This window comes from Lissotriton vulgaris, chromosome 12 (assembly GCF_964263255.1).
Source record: "Lissotriton vulgaris chromosome 12, aLisVul1.2, whole genome shotgun sequence".
In the NCBI taxonomy this organism is placed as follows: Eukaryota; Metazoa; Chordata; class Amphibia; order Caudata; family Salamandridae; genus Lissotriton; species Lissotriton vulgaris.
In genome coordinates this window covers 734,829,370-734,853,628 of record NC_141700.1, presented here as the reverse complement: position 1 = coordinate 734,853,628, position 24,259 = coordinate 734,829,370, and the positions used below count along the sequence as shown (strand labels likewise).

The 24,259-nt window shown below is 45.3% G+C and overlaps 1 protein-coding gene across 3 annotated transcripts; it reads left to right on the top strand.

The window, feature by feature from the left end:
• Positions 1-995: 995 nt before the first annotated feature.
• On the top strand, positions 996-21,350 carry TRAPPC1 (trafficking protein particle complex subunit 1). Of its 3 annotated transcripts, none has more exons than XM_086946033.1 (5): positions 996-1,115; positions 15,358-15,456; positions 17,932-18,002; positions 20,698-20,836; positions 20,934-21,350. In XM_086946033.1, exons 2-5 carry the CDS (start codon positions 15,358-15,360, stop codon positions 21,060-21,062), a joined length of 438 nt encoding a protein of 145 aa, XP_086802159.1. In that variant the 5' UTR covers positions 996-1,115; the 3' UTR covers positions 21,063-21,350. The 3 variants fall into 3 exon arrangements, with proteins under 3 accessions (XP_086802159.1, XP_086802160.1, XP_086802161.1); XM_086946034.1 differs by having other exon boundaries at positions 1,113-1,297; XM_086946035.1 differs by lacking the exon at positions 996-1,115 and adding an exon at positions 12,315-12,674.
• Positions 21,351-24,259: the final 2,909 nt, after the last annotated feature.

Genomic DNA, 24,259 nt, shown 5'->3' with positions numbered 1-24,259 from the left:
GGCACGTAGGCCGGCGTAAGAGGCGATGATGGAGGGCCTTGGACTTCAGAGCGAGAGGTTCATGTCCTGAGCGCAAGGACTGACAGCCTTTGTCACTAGAACGAGTTCCCTGCGACATGTTGCGAGAAAGCTGGTGGATGAGGTAATGAAGGGGGCCAAAGGTCACAAGTGGAAATCATGGCAAGACAGACTCCTGCCTGAGTTCTTTCGAGGGCTGTACATTGAGTGCCATAAATGTGCTAATAGTAGTATCTTATTTACAGTACTTAGAATCGGCAGAACTGTAGTAGAAAGCGGTCAATAAAAACATTGTATTGCTCTGTGATGCAGGAACAATCATAAACTCTCACCTGGCCTGTTCCATTATCTGAAGAACATTTGGAGCGCCTAAAGGCGATTGGATTTTGAGGGAGTGCTACACAAGAAAGCACACGTCAGGTGTGTTTTCTTGTGGGCCAATTTAAAATCGCAGCATGGGATGCGAGTACAATCGAATGAAGGGGATCCCTTGGGGCAGCGCAATGTGAAAGAAAGGATGGGGGCACCCTGGGGCAGCGCACTGTGAAACTATAAAGGGGGGGGGGGAAGTGGCATCTGCAAACAGTAAATGGGCACCTTTCTTTGGCGGTGGGGGAGGTTGCAAAAGCACCCCCCGCTCCCCGCAGCCCTCCCCGCCTTTGTGCGGGACTCTCCTGGGAGCCTCGGCCGGGCCCTGTGGCTGCCGGAGCTGAGCGCAAGGCAAGGGCTCCTGGTGAACGGCGGTTAAAGTTGAGTGTTCGCCCTGGATCTTGAAAGCGCATGCGTGCAATCACACGCATGCGCACTAAACCAGCAGAAGAGTGAGGAGCTTAAAAAATACATGCTGCCAAGACATGGACCATATGCGGCTGCGCATAATTGTGCGCATGCGTGGGAACGCGGGAGGGTGTAAAGACAGATGGGGTGGGTCTATTGATAGTACACCGGCTCCGCCTCCTCACGCACGTTTAGCCATTGACGAGTCAACGCTGCCTGGACGTGATGTGCTGGGCACGTAATGTTGTGTCTGTGCCGAAGCTAAGGATCTTTCCTCTAATAGGAACTAGCCAGTGCTGTGTTCCTGGACCTGCAGCAGGGTGAGCTGGACAGGAGTGGTGGGAAGGGGTTTGCTTTTGTGTTCATGAGTAAAGGTATAGGTAACCGATTGTTAGAGGTTTTGCGGCTAATGATGGGGGCTGAGGTAGAAGGTCAGCGGTGGAGGTTCGAGGGTCTCGTAGACGATCAGTAGGAAAGGCCTGAGGTCTGGGTTGGAGAGACGGTATGTAGACTGTTCAGTGTGGGTGATGATGGAGGGTGAAGGAGCGTCTTTGGGATACAGAGGGGGTGAAAGAGGGTGCTGGGAGTGAGGTTTGAGTGTTTGCAAATTTAAGAAGACCGTGCCATCTTAAAGATTTTGAGGGACCTGGGCAATACATTTTTTAGAAAAACTTTGAATTGTATTGCCCGTTTTCTGCTAATCTCATCCCTGCATTTCCAAATAATATTGACTTGTGTGTACAATAGTTTGAGTTGTAAAGATACACAGAAGCCAGCAAGAGAGGCATTTCAGTTTCTCAGGGGCATTTTTAAAATATTTGAGTTGCAAAAATACACAGAAGCAAGGTAGAGACATATCAGGTGCTCAGGAGCCTCTTGGAAGGTGGTGGCCCTGGGCAATAGGTCACTTTGCCCATGTCTTATAACGTCTCTGTAAGACGTTGCTCTTGGGAGGATTCTGAGATTGTCAGATGAGTGGTAAAGAATGTGGGTTGAGTCCTGTTGAGGTTCTAAGAGAGTTTGCGGAGGGCGCTGACTGTCTTTTAGAGGCGAAGTGGGTCAGGATGGAGTTTTGGGATAGATATATCGGGTGTGGCTGATTGGTCTGGAAGAGACTGTGGTCCAGTGAGATTAGATTTGTGGGAGAAGCTTTGGAGAAAGGGGTTGGAGTCGATGCAGAGATGATGGAGATGCAAGATCGGGGTCGTAAATGCAGTGGCGGCCCAACTTAATGGTCTTAGGGGCCAAGCCCTCTTGTTTTCTAGCCAATTTGTTTTATATTATATCAATAGTGAATAATACTGCATTATTCACTCTTGGTATAATAAAAATGACTACCTTTTACGGGTTCAGCAAGTATGTGGTGGCAGGCGTCTGCACCAGCCTTCAGAGAGAGAGATCACTGGGGCTGGAGAAATCCCATCCCTGTCATGCCTCAGTGCCTCCCCAATTTGTGACATTCTAGGCGTCGCAGCTAAAGGCACACCTGGGTGCTGCAGGCTTAAACCCTGCAGTGCCCATGGCTACATGACAATCATCCTGTCATCCACCCTTTCCCAACTAGTCACAGAGTTTGGAAAGGGTGGACGAAAACCTCAAGTCTGCGATGGGCAGGTTTGAGGTTTCACTTGATCTTGTCTGACACGCCACAAGGACTTGATGCCACTTACTTTGGCTTTTCCGAAATTTGCAGATTTGGTCATATTAGTTCCAAATAAGAAAATAAGAGCCATCCCGATCTAGCTGAGTTGCTGAGAAATGTTTTGAACACAGCTGACAAGTGTCCTAGGTCCATGCTTGTCCCATTGTTTTTCTTAGAATTCTAGGACTTGTCCTGGCTTTATACTGGCTTAAATATTACTACAAGTCCTATAATTGTAAGAAAAAACTGTGACTGGCCTAACTAGCCAGGGATGGACCTGGGATTCTTTGCAGCAATGTTTGAGGGCTTTGTGCTGATACGAACTACAATATCAGGAATGGTGACATGTGTCTTTCTCATTTGATGGCCCAGTTCAGTAAGTGCAAGTCCACAGAGATGGGCATCTTCTAAGGCTGGTTGCTTTTCTTTGTACAATAACTGAGGACACTTGTGGGTCTGCCCCTCAATCATCTCTAATATCGAATAATTGTCTAGCATCTTCTGTTTCAGCCAGTGATTGGTGCAAAGAGCACAAATGGCAGCTTTGCCTGCCCTGTGGCAACTCCTTAGATTCCCTTAATTCGAATCTGTATTGGACACCTCCTGATCTGTCTTTGTGGGCAGTTGAGCCTCATCTGGGTAAGTCTCCTATCACTGGTAAGGCTGAGTGCCCTCATATACACACACTTGTGCTTCAGCAACTTGTTCTGAAGTTCGAATTCCTTGAATTCGCGGCTGCCATGGCCTCAACTTCTCCCCTCTTCACCTGAGCCTTGTTTGTGTCTTCAGGTTGCCGCTAGGTGGCAACAATATGATGTGGTATTTATCTCTTCATTAAGGGACTGTGGTTGGGAGGGGGGTTCTCTTGTGCTGTATTTTGGGGATACTAGGATGCTTATGGTTGTTTATCTTTGACCCTTTTTAGGTTTTGCCTCGCCAAAAAGATGCGCTCTGCGCATCTTTTTCGCGCAGGTGAAAACCTGATGAGAACTGTAGTGTGGCTTTGGGTCGGCCCTCGTCATTCATTGGCTGGCTCCATAAATGGAGCCTAGCCATTGGATGAGGGGCCTGTCCGTCAATGCCGGACCAGACACGGGGGCGTTCCCGACATTCTTTGGCTTTTGGCGACGTCACGCTACGTCAGCCAAAAGCCCTCGGGAACGCCCCCGAATCTGGTAAGGCACTAATGGCACCCCGAGCGCTCTGCCGCCTCCTACTACGGCGGCCCCCTTGATTGACGCCGCTGCCCGGGGCCGTGAATAACTTTAGGACCTCGCCGGGGCACAGGAGAGCAATAACGAAGGAGCTGCCCTCCCATTGGCTGAAGCGGTCGAGCCCCCTCAGTGCCGCCGCGCTAGGAGTGGTTCTCGAGCCGCCCACGTCATCGCTGGAGCCGCGCATCCATTGGCTACAGCCTCGAAGAAGGACCAACAGCGATCACCTTTACAGAAGAAGCGTAGGAGCACATGCCCGACTACATCCCTTTTGCCGGCACAATGCAAAGCACCCTCGTGACACGTAGACTAGAGACGCCATCTCTTAGACACTGAAGTGCTTGGAAGCACACCGTGAATGATGACGCCCGCCACGTGGACACTGGTGAAAGCCACACACTTGTGCCTATTAACAGTACGGACCCACACACCTCGAGGGGCGCACACCCTTGTGTTTTTATCTCGAACCATTTTGCAGTTCAACAGCTTCATATTATAAAGCCAGCAACTTTTTATATAACACGTCACTATTGCATTTGTGTACATAAAGACAACAGGGCCCGGACTAGAGAGCGATCGCCCGGGATCACACGTGTTCGCGCGGAGGAGCCGTGACTCGATGTCTGCCGCCTCTGCTGACACCAGACCCGTCAGTCATCTAGTGGCCACTTCCGTCCAAAATGGGCAGACATGTTCAATGCACCAGCGATGGAAAAATCCCCCCAGCGGGGGTTCTTCATGTGGAAAACATCATCCGCCAGAGACAAGCACGAGGCGATGATGATAAAATCAGGAGCAGTGGCCGGACGGATGCAAACATCACAAGGCAAATGATAGAATCCGGAGGCGCGCGCCTGAGCGGGGGCAGATTGCGCCCCCACCCCGTCCTTCGCTTGGCAGTCGGGGTACACTGGAGACATTGGGATGGTAGCGCCTGTCTGCGGGGCCGCAGGTCTCAAGCGCTTCAAACAAAGCGCATTTTTGAAGACGCTGCAGCTATTTAGCGCTCCGCATCCGCCTACGGTAAAGCACTGCGTGATGCAAGCTTGCCGGGGGTATGGCGTACGAGACGGAGCGGCAAATACACTGCAGAGGACACGAAAAGGGCATTCCCGACCATTCCTCTGTTCAAGAAGAACATCTGGATGCAAACATCACGAGGCAAATGATAGAATCCGGAGGCGCGCGCCTGAGCGGGGGCAGATTGCGCCCCCACCCCGTCCTTCGCTTGGCAGTCGGGGTACACTGGAGACATTGGGATGGTAGCGCCTGTCTGCGGGGCTGCAGGTCTCAAGCGCTTCAAACAAAGCGCATTTTTGAAGACGCTGCAGCTATTTAGCGCTCCGCATCCGCCTACGGTAAAGCACTGCGTGATGCAAGCTTGCCGGGGGTATGGCGTACGAGACGGAGCGGCAAATACACTGCAGAGGACACGAAAAGGGCATTCCCGACCATTCCTCTGTTCAAGAAGAACATCTGGCTGCAAAGGGAACGAACAGCTGTGCAGCCTGGTGCAAAGTCCAGCACATCCACCCCAGCCCGTCTCACCGCATCTCAGTCGAACTCCAGCAATAAGACTCCCACCAATATTATTCCTAATAATATACTCACTATATCTCGCCGTAGCGCCTTCACGACAACATGTAGCGCCGCTCATTTTAACGGTTAAACCATTTATTTTCTTGCAATTGATCCATTTCTCCCACGAGCGCTTGGAGTGTTAAATTACAACATTCAACACAAAATGTGCAAATTTAAAAGAGAACAAAATCTAAATGTCTCCATTTGAAATTGTTCTTCATCTGATTGACAAATAGATAGTGACAGAAATGCAAAAAACAGGAGGACTGGGAGAAAATAGGAGTTTGCTTGTGTCCCCATAAAAAGGTTTTGTCAAACCAATAAAAATAAGACTCCTGTGTGTGTCCGGCATTAACACCTGCATTAGGGTCCAGCGCGCGAGTGTACAGACGACCTCAGCTGTTTACAGCAAATACTCACCAAACCACGAGCCACAGGTACTTCGCCTTTTAATGTCGCAAAATACCTGATACGTAGAAGATAACACACAGTCTCCTGGCAGAGACCCTTCTACCTGTACACGGTCCAAACTGTTCAGTTTAAGCGCTCCCAGTTCGTTTCCTGCATCAAGCACCGACTATAAAACATTACCTATGAAAATGCTGGTGCCCAGGGGTCTCGTCTCCTGGCTAGAGCTATCTGTGGGTGTGAGTTGTTTTAATGTGCAAGGTAAGCTAGCCTGAAAGACCTCTGAAAACTCCCTGCCTTCCAACCAGCTACAAGGACACCCCTACCCCTCGCTCTCTTTCTCTCTCTCTCACTCACTCACTCACTCACTCACACACACACAAACACACACACACACACACACAGTTCTCGTGATTAATTTTAAAACTGAATTATTATTTGCTTACATGGTAGCCTAGCCTCCGAAGTCTTTTCTGTTAGGAGATGTGTTTTTTTAAGTGAAGCCTCGCCTCCTCCTCGGGTTTCTCCTGCCGGTTTCCTTCTGGGGTGTTTTTTTTCTTGTTCCACCTTTTGTGCTGCTTGCTTTAGAAAGAAGAGAAGCAGCTGCGGCCCGCTCTGGTTCTTGAAACCTATCCCATTGTGGATATTGCAATATCCTCCATTTTTTCTGCCCTCTAAACAACAAGGCTCTCGCCATCTTGGGATGGATTTATTCCCATGGCTTTATAAGGTCGACCTTGCCCCCTCCCTCATCGTCAGCTCCTCCAACAGAAAGTTTAAGACATATTGCACTATGGTTGTGACGTCAGGCAAACTTTAGGCAAAAACAGTTTCTGAACAACCGCTGTATGGCTCTTCTAATTAAAAGTCTAATGTTACTTCAGAGCGTTATGTTTTTTTTTACCTGACCTCTGTTACAGAGTATATACTGTTTGCATTCCCAGTATTACGAACAGATGGGCATCTATTTAGACGGCAGATGTCTCAAAGGCCGTTCGTCCAGTAGCATTTGACAGCAGGTCACGTTCCTTAACGACACTCGTTTTATTGGGCAAAACAATTGACAATTCAGATACATTTTATATCTGTGTATATATCTACCGGTGTTATATACTTCATCGATTAAATGCAGCTTTACAAGAGCTCAGTTTATTTATTTTTTGGTGCTTGCAGATTGTATGTCTTATAGCAGTTGATCCATCCAAAGTAATGTTTCGGCCTACACTGTAGAAAGTTCCAACACGTACATGTGGATTTCTTGGATGCGGAGATTATTTGAGTTTACTTAATTATGTGTACATCTTTGGAAGTCGAGTCAACTCAATCACATTTGGGACTGTTTTTGTTGTTGTTTTTAATCAAGAAGTCTACATTAAGTGCAGACTTTTGTAATATTCAAACTTCATATTTATTGCACTGCACGACTACACGACTGACAAGACTGCTAGTGCCAAGCTAACTTATTATTTCATACAAGGTACGTAGGCCTTTTGACACCTTTTAATGCCCTAATTGATATGTATCACCTGTCCAAGTTTAATATTTCATCACTCTTTTGTTACTGTTAGCTAAACATGAGAAGTTCAAGTGCAGTCTGATAAATGAATTTAATGGGACTATAAAGTGCAGAGAGCTGCCTGGGACTGCAGTTGTTGCCTAGAGTTTGAACTATTAAAATATTTAAGTTGACTTCTTTTAGTGATTACGAAAGTATTTTCTCTTACTAGGGCCTTCAGTCATTTGTATGCAATATATTTTTCTGTAGCGCAACAGAACGTTTATTCGTATAGTATAATGCATTTCCTACACGTCAATTTAGCTAATCATTATTGAATGCCAACATGCATTTGTAAAGCACATATGTCCAAGAGGGTATCTTGGTGCTGAAATAAGATATGGATTGTTACTCAATTCAGTGGTACTCATTTTATCTACCTTGGAAGGATTGAGTGGATCTGTAAGGGTTCAAACAAAGACGCTGCAGTGGATGCATTGAGCCCCCAGACTTCCAACATTGTTGGAGGTTGATTCTACAAAGCAAATGTCTACAAGGACTGACGCAATGAACACCTTAGTTGTACATGGTGTCTTGTGCCTCCGTGTGCCCCTGTTGCCCATTTGTGCCTCCGTGTGCCCCTGTTGCCTGCTCATCTTGCCCATTACTTGTTCAATTCCGGAGACCAGCACTGCCCCTTATCCCCGTTTCAGCTCAGCCTCTCATCTTGCCAATGTCGTTCACAAGAGTACCACCGAGCCCGGTGATAAAAAGCCCCGGTAGGATTGTAGGGCAGTGTGCTAATAGCAAGCTGTTACTACCAGGGCACCTGCCGGGAGGCTGGCATGTGCCCTCGTTTGTGCACACTTCCTGGCTCGCCTGTGACTCCCATTTCACAAGTGCTCACACGTCGACGCCCCGGCTGAGGACCGGAGGGCACTGGTTCCCGGTGTGTAATAAGGAGGAAGGGACTCACCTGTGCCCGGCCCGCTGCAGACCTCACCCCACGGCCGCTCCTTTCACCCTAATTATCCGGAGGTTGAAATCAGGTGTCTGAGACTTCGCCGTGCACGCCCAGAAGAGACGGGCACCTCCGTCGTCAGAGAGATGAAGCAGGAAGTCCACGGGGCAGGAAGCGAGTGTGGAGCAATAACTGCCGCCCTGGACTTCTGCACACCCGTGCCAGCCGGGCCTGTTTACTCAGCGGCGCGCTGCATTCTGGGGCTTGTATTTTGCGTTTACCTTCCGAAGGATGAGCGTTATATCTCAGCACACAAAGTTAGGTGTTCTAAAGTGCTTAATGAACTCAAGTTAAGTGCAGAGTGAAAATCAGCCATTTACACGGGGCTTTCAGTGGGAGCGAAAAAAGGTGTGTGTTTGTGGAGAGGGTGGTCTCTAGAAGGTGCTGAACTCAGTGCTTCGCATTATGTGGCTATCTCAGCTGCTGGCATTGCCACGGTCCCCCATAAAGGCTTTTTAACCAGCTAAAACTTCTGGAGAGCGATGTGGACCACTCCAGTGTCGCACTGTATTTGAGAATGTGAAAACGTCTGCCTTTGGCTACTACATCCTGCCTTGGCTTTCTAGCAAGGTATGTGTATAAATGCCCAGTATTGACATTTGAAAGTATACTTCAGGGGTGCGTGTATGCTGTGCAGCAGGGTATGTGTGTGCTTTGAAATCTGGGTATCTTCGTCTTCAAGGTGAGTGTGTGTGTGTGTCAGCCTACTGGGAGTATGTACTTCTGTCTAAAGGGGATCTGTGTGTCTGTACATGCGAACGTCTGTGCATGATAGAGTTTCTGCATTAGTGTGTCTGCACTGTGGTGTGCCTCTGTAGGGAGGGCTGTGTGGTACTGTGCAGGGGTGAATGCATCTGTGTAGTGTGGTTGTCTCTGTGTAATTGGGTTGTCTGTATTTCCAGTGGTTAAGCAATAGGCGAAGACAAAATGTAAATACCCATTGGTAAAGAATTAGGAACACAGCATGGAGAATTTCCAGGTTTGAGCTAATAAGACAGAATCAACAATATTTTGGCGTATAGACTGAGTAACAACTGGTGAAAGAGGTAATGAATGTCAGTGCTGGAAGCGAAATTAGTGCACACCCATAAGGCCTAGTACCACATTCAAAATAAAAGCCGTTTTTTATGGACTCTGCTTGTGCCTCCGTGTGCCCCTGTTGCGCCTCTGTGTGCCCCTGTTGCCTGCTTGTGCCTCTGTGTGCCCCTGTTGCCTGCTTGTGCCTCTGTGTGCCCCTGTTGCCTGCTTGTGCCTCTGTGTGCCCCTGTTGCCTGCTTGTGCCTCTGTGTGCCCCTGTTGCCTGCTTGTGCCTCCGTGTGCCCCTGTTGCCTGCTTGTGCTGTGTGGGTGTGTGTGGAGGGCTCCGTGTGGCTGTGTGTGTAGGAAGCTTTGTGTGGCTGTGTGTGTAGGAAGCTTTGTGTGCCTGTGTGTGTGAGGGGCTTTGTGTGGCTGTGTGTGTGGGGGGCTCTGTGTGGCTGTGTGTGTGTGGGGGGCTCTGTGTGTGTGTGTGTGTGTGGGGGGGGGGCACTGTGTGTGTCATTTGCGGGAGATAAAGCTATTGGCATTGTAAATGACAATGCCATTTATTTATGTTAAAAAAATTAATAAAAATAATGTCAAGAGCAATGCCAATAGCTCGAACTTTAACAAAGGCAAAACCATTGCATTGTAAATGCTTGTTAGGGTCTGGCTACAGCTTTAGTTGTCTGGCAAGTATAACAATTCAGACTATTCCAGGTCCCCATAGCCTTAAGATTGGTTTTGGTGGTGGGTAATAATATTTTTTATGTATATTGCATTAATAATTACCTGTTGTGGTCATCTCAGAATTAGCCAGACAGCGCCACCTTGTGGCAGACTGTCACAAGCGCCTGTGTTGTCAATTAAGTGCTGGTGCAGAGCATCGGAAACCAGCACCTCAAATTAAGCACTGGAATACTCACAACATACTTTATGCAATATACAGAAAAAGGTGTGTTAGCAGTGCACTGTAAACACCAGGGCATTGGAGGGACATTAATAAGCATTCCTTTGATGTGATCAGTAACTGGTGGTAAGCAGTACAATCTTCCCGCCTGTAGCTCTAGAAGGCGTGTTACTGAAAGGAATAAGCATTAGCAAAACCAATAGGTATACCTTTGGGGCCTATTGTCTTTGCAAACGCCTTTTGGCGATGATACACAGAATCTTCAAGATGATGTTCAGCATGGGCCAAAGTTAAAATGAAAAGATCAGATGACGCAGCTGGCCACAACATGTCGTAGGCACGCACATGCATCATCACCACACATGAACACTTTTTTTTAAAAAATGTTATTTACCGATCCACTTTGAATCGGCAAATAAAAAAAAGTAAAATTGAAGTAGTCTAAAAACACTTTTTATACTGTAGGAACTGTTAGCTATTTGCTCCATAGCCCTCCAAAAACATTAATACATTGAAAAAAAAGGACTGGGTCCTATGGGGTGAAGGATGGTGAGCAACAGGGATTAGTCGCGGGGAGGGGAAAAGCAGAAAACAAGGGCGAAGCAACATGATGGTAGGGGGGAAGCTGCATAAGGGGTTTTGGTGGAGGGTAGAAGCTTACAAGACAAAGCATGCAGCACATGAGGGAAGCACGGGTACTTGGAGGGGCGGAAGCACAAGAGGGAGAGAGCTGGATAACACACACAATCATGTAGTGCTCAGCCAAGAAGAATAACGTAGCACCCTGGGGGCCATTGTTCACTGTGAAGAAAGGGATGTTCTCTTTGCGCAACATGCAAGGACACCAAATGGCGAAACTAACAAAAAGAGGCGGGAAGAGCTGTGGCACGTGGTCCTGTAGTGGAGGTGGTGTAATAGTGCTGGTGGTTATGTATTGCTGGGCACACTGAAACTCCGCGTGCCTTCGTTCGCTTGTGTCCTTACAAAAGTTCCCTGCGGCTCCTGGGCGGTGGTTGAAGGTTGCAGTTCAGACGGCCTTCATGATTTCGTCCAAAACAAGCGGAAATTTCACTTGATTTTAAACCAGGCTTTTTTCCTCTAAAGGTGCTGCTGACAAGAAGCATGTGTCGATGTGGAATATTTTTCTCTTCCCCTGTCCAGCAGCCATTATCCAGCTTCAAAGCACTTCACTTGAATCACCCTGCTGAATATCATCTTTGCTAGTAGCAGCTGCGCGATAGCAGTCACTCTGTCACTAATGTAAACATTGCACCTTTTTAATAAAGCCTTTGATGAATAACAAAACCAGTGGTGGAGTGACAGATGAAGTGGCAAAGGGCCAAGTGTTGCTCACCAATGAGCGAGGGGAGGTGGGCAGAGGAGCTCTGTTTGATGGAGAGGGTAGAAGAGCTGGGGGGAGAAGTACACAGGAGAGAGGAAACAGAGCACACAGGTTAATTTGAGGGTAGTGGGAGAGAAGCGCAAGAGGAAGAGAGCAGGAAAACATGCATGTGAAGGAGTGCTTAACCAAAATGAAAACAATGTAGCTCCTTAAAATAGAGCAGTGCAAGGGGACAAGTCACACAGTCAATAGGACGATAAAGAGGCTGTGCTCCAGGGGAGGGCAACGCACAAGATGACCCCCAAGAAGGCAGCAAATAAGAGTGAGAATAAAGCCAACCCATGGTAAGCAGTAGGCAGGCTCTTAAGCCCCTGTAAATCCTCATCCTAGGTCTTTCGAACCCAGACAGCTTATGCTGTCTGGTAGGCTCCACTTAAAAATGCATTGCTGAAGTACAGGGTTCAGGACCTCTAGATCCTTTCTTATTGATTTTTTTCATGTTCCAATCTATTTCACATGCCTGCTGCTTCCATTCATTCCAATCTTGCTCTTAGGATGTTAAGCATTTAATTTTCCTAGAGCACTCAGAATTTTAAACGAGAGGCTGCACCTCCACACAGAATTCAGAAGGCCAGCGACGCTGCAAGAGGTCAACCAAAATCACGAAAAAACCTAGAATTTAACTGATAGGACAAACTGCAAAACTACGTGAAATTAGAAATACAACTTTAAAATGTAGCCTGCCTTCTATGACCATATGAAGCCATATTTATGCATGTGTCTGCCCGTCTTTTATCTCTCCCGCCTATTTTTCCTCTGCCCTCTCTTTTTATCAGCTTCTGTTCCTCCCTCCTATTCTTAGGTTTCTCTCTCTCTCTCTCTCTCTCTACCACTCTCGCCATACTGCTCTCTTCAATCTCTCTCTATTCCTCGTCTCTCTTCTTTCCCTCATGTCTGTCTTGCCTGATCTCTCCTTTTCTCTCAGCCTGCCACCTCTCTCTATCTGTTGGTTGTGCATTCTCTCCAGCTCCCTCCATTCTCTCTTTTGTTACAGAGCAATTTTCTTGCTTTCACACTTTTTTTCTGCTCTTTCTCTTGCTCACTCCGTGCTCTCGTCCTCTTTCTCTACCTCTTTCATTCCCTCACTTTTCTGTCTTCTCTTCGTCCCTGTCCCATCATGTCTCCCTCTCTTGCATCCCTACCTTCCACCTGTGTCTCTCACGCGCCACATGGATTGCGGGTAACTCAAGGTATGAATTTTTCAGCTAGACATGCAGTCGCTCCCAAATTTAGTGTGTTATGAACATGTTTTGCTTTCTAAGTGAAATAAAATAGGTTCTAGAGCGGAAAGAGTCTGTCTCTTTTGCATGTATTTACTGGTAAATATGTCCATCGCCTTGACGTTCCCTAAGTGTATTTTATCATCATTAACCCAATATGCAACAAACAATAACTCTACGTTTAACAAATTTGACTTTTATCACTGCCTACCTATGTTTGTGCATTGGCACCTTAAAGCAAACTTATTGGCTTTGCCGATGACTGTCGCACTTGCTTGTCCAGTGGTAAATCTGTGCATAATCAGATTTCAATTACCAATCAACAAAAGAGTGTCACTATGAATATCCAATACTCTAAACAGAAGAACAAATTATTCCAAGTGTGTTAAAGCATCAGAAAAAGCTGTTAATACAGTAGGGAAAAATAGAGTGCACGTGATCAGAGCGCTAACTAAAAAGAACCCTCAGGCCCCAGCTCAAAGCTAACCCCTAAAAGTGTCAGACCTAAAGAGTAGCAACAAGGAAAGATACGACCTGAAATTGTCGCAACTTCTTTATGGAAAATTCATCCTCGATTTACTCCTCATTATAGGAGAAACGAATTAATATACCTTATTGTCGTGTAGTGGGCCCCATGGGCATAGCGAAAGGAGGAAATCTTCACGTTCAGATTTAATGGCTCCTCGCCCGGAGACCTACAGCAGCCACGTCCGCCGCCCGCATCTAGTAGATGCGGGCGGCGGACGTGGCTGCTGTAGGTCTCCGGGCGGGGAGCCGCTCAGAAACTATTAAATCTGAACGTGAAGATTTCCTCCTTTCGCTATGCCCATGGGGCCCACTACACGACAATAAGGTATATTAATTCGTTTCTCCTATAATGAGGAGTAAATCGAGGATGAATTTTCCATAAAGAAGTTGCGACAATTTCAGGTCGTATCTTTCCTTGTTGCTACTCTTTAGGTCTGACACTTTTAGGGGTGGCTACCATCGAGTAGTATTAGTTTCCCTTGGTCCTGACGAATGCTGAGCTGATTTTGCTCCATAAGCAGAAACATGTTGACCATATTTTACTATTTTCTTTTTTCACATTATTAAAAGGACTCCTTGGTTCAAATTCATACAACCGTTTTGTAGTCCTGAAAAATTAATACATTTTTCACACACTGGTTTTAACAGAGTTAGAGCTACCCTCTTATTAAAATAGTTTGGAGGAGTAGTCCACACTCTTTTTAATGCACTTTTCACTTTTCCTGCTACTAATAGGGGCCCGATGAAGATAACTGGTTACCAGCTTTGAGCTGGGGCCTGAGGGTTCTTTTTAGTTAGCGCTCTGATCACGTGCACTCTATTTTTCCCTACTGTATTAACAGCTTTTTCTGATGCTTTAACACACTTGGAATAATTTGTTCTTCTGTTTAGAGTATTGGATATTCATAGTGACACTCTTTTGTTGATTGGTAATTGTATTTGTATTTACAAGGGGTACGAGAGTGTTATTTCTGACCCTTTCTCTCTTGTTGTTTGAGTAGTCATAATCAGATTTCCACATGCAGAAAATGGGCATTCCTAAAGTATGCTTTTCTGCCATTGTGGATGTAAGAGAGGCATTATTGGGTATTTATCGTCTTCTGGCATGAAGGCATACAGTGGTGCTCACTCCCACCCCATTCTATTGGTTCTTCTTTTTTCTTTTGTGCTACAAAGACCTCCTCCATATACATCAATTGGGCTCGCACGTGTTCCAGAGTTCAATCTATTCCTCAAACGTTCTTAAGCGGTATACATTGTCAGTCATTTTTGAGGTGCTGCAGCTCTGCCTAGTTAATGATTTTATGTTTCCTTTGTTTCTTCACTTTGCACTTCCTCACTATGCTCCAAACCTCGGTGGATATCTTAAGTGGTTGCTGAACTTGCCTCAGTAGTTCATGTTTTTGTTTGTCCCACTGTATTAGAATATTTGTCTCCAAGTTAATGTGCGGGATCGTCGTGAAAATCTGGTGCAGCATTGATCTCGATATGGCACAATCCATGAACTTCATTAACTTTAAGTAACTTCGTAGCCTAAGGATGGCTCAGAGTGGGGGGGGGGTCAAGGAGAGGCTCAGAGGAGTGAGTCTAGTTGCCAGTCTAGGACTCGATGGACGAGCTGATGGAGAAGCCAGGGCTCCAAGAAAGATTCAACGGGGGAGGCTGGGTGTCTAGGCGGGGTAAAGAAGGGTTGAACAAGCAGCGTCTCAGTGGGGCTGCTGGATTCTACGAGTAGTTCAGTGGATCGGCTGGTGGCCATTGAAGGACCAGGCAGGAACAATAGGATTAGTTGAGAAGTTCAGTATTGGAAGCTTGGGCCAGGAGGAAGCTAAGTGAGTTGAGTCTGGGAAATACTCTGTGCATGCAAACTGGGAGAATAGAAAATCCTCAGTGCTGCAAAGACCTCTTCCATACGCATGGCCCTCAGTCAGTGGAGGCTGTGGTTTCTGGTAGTAGTTCAGTGACCAGAGGGCTGCAGGGATAGAATCTGTATGAGGTGAGTGCTGTTTGGAAGCGGCTCAGTCGGGGAAGTGTGGATGGAAATAAAGGAGATGCTTGGTGGGATCAGGGTGGCATCTCAGGCACTCACTTCCCTGCTTTTTGAACCCTCTTGCTCTCATTCTAGATGACTGTGCACAACCTGTACATCTTTGACCGAAACGGTATCTGTCTGCACTACAGCGAGTGGAACCGCAAGAAGCAAGCCGGGATCTCTAAAGATGAGGTAAATCAGCTAGCCTGGAACTAGAGCAAACATGAGGAGCCATTGGCGGAGGTGGCCAAGCGTTGTGTGCAAAAGAGAAGGGTATGTGTAGGCTATGAGTGATCTACGTGTGTGATGAACTCACCAACCCTTCTAAAAAGGAGGTGGTGACATCTTCTGCACAAGGTAGGGGTATGAGCAAATCAGTGAGGAATCCACCAATCTTCCCACAGACCGGGCTGTAGAGTCCTCCGCAGTTAATGACACTTAAGATCGAGAATTGACTAGGCATATGTTGTAGAGTAGAATAATGTTCATGTAGATGGGTAGGATAAGCTAACTAGCAGGCGTTAGTCAACAAAGTAAGTATCATCTTCTACCCTATGGTGAGGGAGGGATTTTGGCCCAGATTTGCCCGGGCAATAAGGAACACACGCCCTCAACAGATCAGTAGCAATGAAGTGTCTTCAATCAAGTTTGGTAGGAGAGGATGAGTCTTGGTGATGCGTAAGGAGAATGTTATTGTTCCAGATGGATAGGAGAATTGATTACCTGCTACCCTAACAAGGCTGAGACTGGGACGACAATACACAAATCACTCTAGACGGTGAGCACCCAACCGGCCTTTATTGTGTAAGATTGAGGTGCAGTACAAGTGGAACAGTGACTAATCGCCTTCAAATGGGGAAAGGTATGTGTTGGGGAACAGATTTGGCAGGAGAAGGGTGATTGACATCTCAGTGATTGGCACAACTATGACGACTTTATTTGGGAGCAGTTGATAGGACTGTGAGGGAGTCAGTTGGCAAGATGGATAGTCCTCAGTCATTGATAGTTAAAGGGAGAGTCAGTCACACAAGATTTTCTGCTACCTGGAATTTGGCTCAAGTAAATCAGGAGTGATAGCATTGTAACTGACTACGGGCAAGGTAAAGGCCCCAGATGAGGCTAAATTGTAGTGAAGCAAATGTGCACAAGCAGAGTTCGACTGTAGTCCTCTACCGAGGAAGAGTGACCGGTCAAGTTCACTATTAATGGACTGCTCTAACGAACCAAAGGCGCATGCACTTTTTACAATTCTTTAGTAAAATTCACTTGACCCTAAGGTACCTTTGCAGTGCCGACCCTAAGTCTCAGAGAATATCAACAGTGCACAAAAAACATAGGTCGAATATTTTCCAGTTATCTACGGGTTTTATATTTCAAAATACACACATTTTTATGGTAACAAAGTTACTCTTTTTGAGGCCGCTATACATTATTTATCAGCGCATGTCCATGTTAGTTGAAAATCGAAACAATAGGACATCATATAAAACATTACAGATAAAACAAACCGCGATACTGCAAAATGTGGGATGGCTGGCCATTGAAAAATACGCTTTTCAATGTGAACGTGCTTTAACACATTGCGTTGTTATATTTGAGACAAAAGTATTTAATAGTTTGTGGACAATTGGATAGTAGTGTTCAACACTGTTTATACTTGAATTTGAAATATAAATGTTACAGAGCGTTTGAAAATACATTTATGTGAGCTGGGGTGTTTGAGCACTGTTTATATTCTATGAGACTATGGCTCCACACAACCGAGGTACCTTAGGGTCAAGTATATTAGGTCTGTTGGGTTACCAACCTAGTAGGGTCAAGCAAAGGCAGGGCCTCTACATAAGGAGGTATTTGTTTTCTCTCCTTACCTTTTATTAGGTATAACACCCACTATGTGCCACGTTTAGTGGTGGGATGGAGAGCAGCAGGGTCCATTTCCAGTGGATGTGAAGGAGATAAGAGATCTTAATTGTCTTTGTTACTTTTCTACTGATTGGTGGCTGCATCTGTTGATTCCTGTATGGATGTTGAATATCTTTATTCGGTTTGTTTAAAACCATCAAAGTGTACAAATACTAGTACGAGCTATACTTGTTTTTTAAAAGTATTTGAACAAAATAAAAAGTCATCAGACATATCTAAAATCAATAAAAGAGTGCGTAGTTAAAAATTCTAAAAACAATTATCAGCACATTCATCAACTAATAACATGTAAAGCAGCATGCAATTGAGGAGCACGACTCAAGGGTAACAGTAATAAAGGGGTTTTTGCTTACAGCGTGCAATTCATTTAAGCCAGCAAATCAATTTGAATCATTAGGATTTATTTTAATGTTAACAATCGACACCAACTATATGCAGAAGCTTTTCCCGTTTGATCCAGAACGAGAATAGGAAACGACTGACCGCGTAAACTATTGGTCCTGAGGTGTCGGTTTTCAGGATTCTATAGGCAACCTGATGTTGCCTAACTCCAATGTTTAAGCAGGTCGGTCGCATCCATCTCCTGCAGATCTTTTTGTATTTTGTACAGAAAAAAAGGATGTGCTCTTCTGTCTCCAAAGTTTTAACGCTTGCAGGGCAGGGTTGTAGAAATAGTCCCACAGTCTGTATGGATTTTTTGTGTATGCTTTTTTCTCACCTGTATGTTTTCTCTGTCCTGGGCAGGAGTACAAGCTGATGTATGGTATGCTCTTCTCAATCCGGTCTTTTGTCAGCAAGATGTCTCCTGTCGACATGTATCCTTTGCACCTGTGAGGTAACGGAGCAGAATTAAAATCGGAAAGGGAAACGCCTGTAAGGATCAAGCAAAAAGGAGCCATGATCAATGAAGTCCACTCTATCGACTGCTGTTTAACACCTTGGCTGCTAAGACGTTTCCCCTCCTGTGCTGGAAATTAAGATTTATCATTGTTCATGACAAGCTCAGCTCGTCATAAGCACAGCTCCAGTGTGCCTCGTGACGAGCTGAGCTCGTCATGAGCAGCGAAGGGGTTAAAACAGAATGATGCTTGATCTATAGGGGAGCTTTGCCATCATGATAACTATGTTGCGCAAAACGAGGCGATAGCAGGTTTGGCATTCGGGTATCAATTTATCAAAGCTCAGATATTTGGAATATTTTACCTATCCTTAACACTATCAATACCTGTTACCATATTCTTTAGTGTAGTTGCCTTAATCGCTATTTAAGTAACCCATGCCCTCATGTTAGATGCATGCTAGCGCAATTATCTCATTCTATTTCGGTCCATAAATCAAAATCCTTCAGTCCATGTGCCAACACGTAGAGCCCAACACGCTATCACTGGTGAAATGCTGAGTATCTGCCATTTTCTCATTTTTCATGGATGTCAGGTAGTATCTGCTACACCTGGTCTGATGTTTGGTAACAGTAGAACTGACTCTGCTACCCCTGCTCTCTGGGTTCATGAAGGCAGCAGACAAGAAAGTAAACAGAGCTCCAAGAAGCATGTTTACTTTCTGTAGTTTCCATCAAATAGGAGATTGCTGGGTGACTGCAGGTGGGACAAGAGAACAACCTTATGATGTAATTTAGCGGCAAAGTATGCAGATCTCAGATGCAGTACATCTGCCATTTTACTGAATTGATGCTCATATTCAAAGTGAAAAGGCCAAGAATCACAGGGCAATTTTCTCTCCAATCTTGTCTGAAAAGATTCTGAACGTTTTGGTTTCCTTGTGTCTTGGCCGTCTAACCCATTTGAGAAGGAAAAGCATGGGTATCGTTATATGAACACCCTTGGGCCCAACCAAGCTCAGAGTAAAAAAGGCATGTTATTTCTCTCAACTGTAATCTTAATGGGAAGTGGACGAGAGCCACAGTGCAAATTCTCTGATCAATTCAATCTTTGTACCCACTCTGTGTAATATAAGTTTCTGTGTAACTGTTTACTATTGACACAAAGCTAAAATTTGTCGCAAGATGGGTCTACTCATGTTCCTGCAGGCTTTTGACATGCATCATTCCTACTTTGCTGTACTCCTGCCTGCTTCTTCCTCTTTTCACCGCAGCCTTTTCAATAATCGATTTGCTGTTAAGGGCTCTTCTGTAAATCGGATACTCTGCAATCACTGACATTCCTGAAATTCTGAATACAATTTTATAATGTTCACTTCTCGTAGGTCAAATGGCAGCTCCTGTCAACCTTAGCCAACATGGTGGGTTTCCCATTCCATCAAAAATAAAGGCTTCCGGTCCCTGTGCCGAGTCCTTCAGTCTTTGTGGATGTGTCTATAAATTCCTCTTTGGTGCCTCTATTTCATATGCCCCTGGGAATAAAAGGCCATGAATCCCTCTCCATCTACTGAGAAATGGATCCTTTGGAGGGATCCCAACCAATCCGAGATTTATATTTTCTTCTAACCATTGTTTGCCATGAACGGGAGCTAATGGGAATAAGGTTCCCAGTCCTTTTTTTTTTTTTAACAAAAACAGTTCCTGCACCTTTTGTTAAAAAAGTCAACCTTCCCTGGTCAGTTAATACCGACCTTGGGATAGCTGGAAGGGAAGCGAAGCTCCTGTACTGAGAGGCCAGGGAATGGCAGGCAGCCAAACAACAAACAAGCCTCTCACAAGGGTGTCTGTTACCTCAAAGAAATGTAATGTGTGCATTTGGTTAATCAGCAATTCTGAAGACTGCTTGGGAGCCAGTATGTTGCTTTGATTAGTTGGAGTTGTTTGAAGTTTGTGGTGACAAAGATGTATTTTTGAGTGTTACTGTGTGGGTGTTGGCATCTGAGTTCTGTAGTGTATTTCCTGTGGAAACGTACAAAAAGTGTTTGCACTAGATGCAGTCTGTTGGCATATTATAAAAAAATATATATATTTTTGATGGCACTTATCTTAAACACTAAATCTCTGCACGTTTTCAACATCCTATCCTATATTGTGTGTAATAAAATGTTAAAATAGCAAAAAAAAAAATAATAATAAATTGTATAATTTCAGTGCTTTTAGCTGCAGTCTTGGACCTCGTAGCACTAAAAGTATATCACTAATCCCCACTGTGCCAACCAGGATTCAGTTCTGCGACTGTCTTGTTGCACACTTAGACATTACAGTGATTGTATTACCCATTCGAGCTTTTATAAGGCAGAAGTGCCTTTCCCACCAATTATGTTAACTTGTTTTTATTTTCTCATTTATGTTGTGTTACATTTATGTGTATTTACCTGAAGGTGATAAGGCAACAAAATAGGTACAGATTGTGTTTTTTTGTTTTTAACCACTCTGAGTCCGCCCCCACTCTCACTGGCCCACCCACGTTTCACTCATGATCATAGTTCCCATACCTTTTTTATGCACGCCTATCACTGCTTCTAAGCAGGCTGTAGCTCCATTCTTGTCTTCATAACTTAAAAGGGAAGCTCTTTATGTTTCTTCTCTTCCTTAACCAGCTTAATCCACAGGAAGGATGGGTTTCTGGCCTTCCAGACAAGCAAGTACAAACTGCATTACTACGAGACCCCAACTGGACTAAAGATTGTCATGAACACAGACCTGAGTGTGACCAATGCCCGAGACATCCTGCACCAAATCTACAGCAGTGTAAGGAATTCACTCACAAGTGCTCACATTCTCGGACGTCACACTTTGAACCCCCATTCTCACTCATGTGATGTATTGTCTCCTGTTCTTCTTGCAGATCTATGTGGAGTATGTGGTGAAGAACCCCCTCTGCAGCCTGTCCGACCCCATCCAAAGTGAACTCTTCCGTACAAAGCTGGACAACTACATACGCGGACTGCCTTTCTTCTCTGCGAGGGCCGGGTGAAACAAGGCCATGGATGGCAGGACCAGTGAGATTGATTTCTAACCCAGAGCTACAATCCAGGAATGGCCAACGAATTGTCCAGCTAAAGGGGCCTCAATTCCTTCCATGGATGGACATTTTGGTGGGACTCTTGCCTAAGGCCAAATGAAGCATGGTCTTCTGGACCACACTGCTGCCCTCACCTGGTCGCAGCAAGGACTGCTGTACATCCGGTGCCCAGGTTCTGTTTCTAAGAGTTCTCCAAGTGTGCACTGTTGTAATGTATTAGAATAAACTTTGTGAAAAGTGTTTTGTATTGTGTGTTTGGGAGCTTGTACATCAACAGAATCCCCCTGTTGGCTGATTCTTTTGATTTTTGTCATTAGTCAAGTTACTGAATTTCTAGCCCTCTTGTTCACAGGCCAATGTCCCATAACAATCCACTTAAGTATGCCAGTGCCAATCTTGCCCACCAGGAATGTAACCTACCAAGCACTGGACACACATACTATGGAATAACATCTTTGCATTCTGAAGTATAAAGCTTTTGAGTGAATTCCACATAATCCCCTGCTGTTGTTTTCCCTGTGTATCTTCAAACATAGGCACTCCTCGGTAACCCCTCTGCATACACCTTGTCAGGCAGTTGTGATAGAAGTGCCGATTGCCTTTAGAAGCACTCACCCTGAAGTTCCTTCTTAGCATCCTCTTTTACACTTACATTTTGTGAGCACCAGTACGATGATGGAAACAAACCAAGTTTGCAATGAAAAATGTAAGTTTACACTCCCAACTGCCTTGCGCACGTCCATTGGTTTATAGACCTCAATAAACTAAACTTGACCTAAATCCAAAGTCACTACGACAATGAGAATTTGAAATAGAATAAGTGATCCCCTTAAAATTAACCCATCGACCTGTATTTATTTTATATTTGTAGGGTGTGCTTGACCAAACCTACTCACCACATCAAATGCTTATTACATAACAAAAATACTGCCATGACCTAAGCAGTACTTTCGGTTGTAAGTATATATGGAGGTAAAACCTGCACATATATACTTACCCTGAAGATCCAGAGGATGAGTTATTGTTGTACGTCAGTACTATAAAGCTTAATATACCTTCATGCAGCCACCCTAGCAATGGGAATCCAATACCATCTTAATCTCATGGAAGAGCATCAGAAAACATGGGCCAAAAATTATGGTCTTTCAGAAAGAAAAGTAAAGCACAGCAGAAAACGTTAACATTCTTTCTTAGAGATACAGAGATCAGGCACACCACAGGCTACACTTACATGGGAGTTCTACTAGGTGCATGCAGTAGTTTTAAACAGTCCATAAAAAAACTACAAAAACAAGGCTTACATGCTTTCTACACCTCCGAGGAACAGTTAGTATACTTCAGCCCACCAATAAGGGTACTGCTAAAAGTGTTTCACAACATCATATCCACAATATTACTTTGTGGTAGTTCAATGTAGAGCCTAGCAGCAACAACATAGTATTCACCATAGGACAAAGCCCCAACCAAAACATTGTTTTGTGAACGTCATTGCAAATGATAGATGCATAACAAAGCTGGGGAAATTTCTCCTGATGCTTAACCCCTTCCATGCTGATGACGGCCCCCAGCCGTCGTGCATCACGGTGGGCGTGTGCTGATGACGGCTGGGGGCCGTCATGAACCCGCCCACTCATTAAAACAGCCGCACAGGCGCAGAATCGTGGCCACGCCCAAGGGGTTAATATACTGTATCATATCTCTAACTTTGGTTGCTATAGTAACAAGCATCTTTAATGCAATAGGTTTTGCGTTTGCGGGAGTTGGAGCAATTAGCGCTGTAAATGAAAATGTCCTATCTGTTTTGGTTTGGTGTGGAGGGGATGTATGTGGTGTGGAGTGGAATTATGCGGGTTGGATTGGAATTGTTAGTTGTGAAATTGTGCTGTGGGAATTGTTATGTTATGTTATGTTATAATGGCTTTTGTAGAGCGCACGGCTACTCAAAAAGAATGTCCCGGCGCTTTTTAAAAAGGAAGGCTGCGGTCTACTAACATAACACATTAAAAGAGAAAATATCACAGATAAAAAAAGAACAGAACAAGCAAAAGGCCTACTGGTTGAACAGCCAGGTTTTGAGGCCTTTTCTAAAAGCTAGTAAGCTGGTAGCTCCCCGAAGTATGAGAGGCAGAGAATTCCAAAGCTGTGGCGCCAGCAGTCCAAAGGAGCGACCTCCCAGGCGCGCTCTCTTCACTCTTGGGACAGTCGCTAAAAACAGGGATTCTGACCTCGGAGAACGAGCCGGCCGGTAGAAGGCAAGTCTCTTTTTGGAGGTACTTAGCTCCCGTCGCATGAAGGGCCTTGTATGTCAAGGTCAACGCCTTAAAGGCAATCCGCTTGCGGATTGGGAGCCAATGCAGGGTCTGTAGTAAGCCCGCTGCACTAGCACGTCTGTTCAGGCCAAAAATCGCTCTCGCCGCCGCATTCTGCACAACTTGGAGCCGCTGTAGCAGGTACTCTGGCAGACCCAGGTACAGAACGTTTGAATAATCTAACCTAGTGCCTATCAGGGCCTGCACAGTCAGCTTCCTGTGCTCCTCCGACAAGAGGGTAAGAAACCTCCGCAGCATCCTAAGGAGGCCGAAGCAGGTGCCCGACAACCCCAGGATCTGGGACTTCATAGTCAACCCCTTGTGTTTTGTGTGGTGTGGAGTGGATTTGTGTTCTTGGTTGGTTATTGAAATGGATGTGAATCGATCACAACAATCCTGCAGTGCAAGGCTGGCACTATTCATTTGATGCCAGTAAGAAAAGGCAGTTGGGGATAAAGGAAGTGGGCATGGCAAAAACACATTTTGAGCAGCAATAGACATATGCACATTACCAGCTATAGTGCGGAGGATGAGGGTGCTCTGTTGATCTTGAAAATATGCCTTGTCAGTAAAGTCACCAAGGTGGTGAAATGGCTGTGTAAATATTTCTAAAAGCCCAGTTTTTACAAATGGTTTACTTTGGAAGCATTGTTTTTTGTGGCCGTCATTGCCCAGGCCTGAAGGAGCTTGCAGTAGAGTTGATCTTTCCTTGATTACATCAGTTCTAGTTTCTGTTGCTCTTGCTCGCCCTAATCATAAATTACTTTGTGCAAAAAACGATTTGGAGCAGCAATGAGCCGGGATCATTTCAATTGTGTCAAATCGTGCTTTTTTACATTT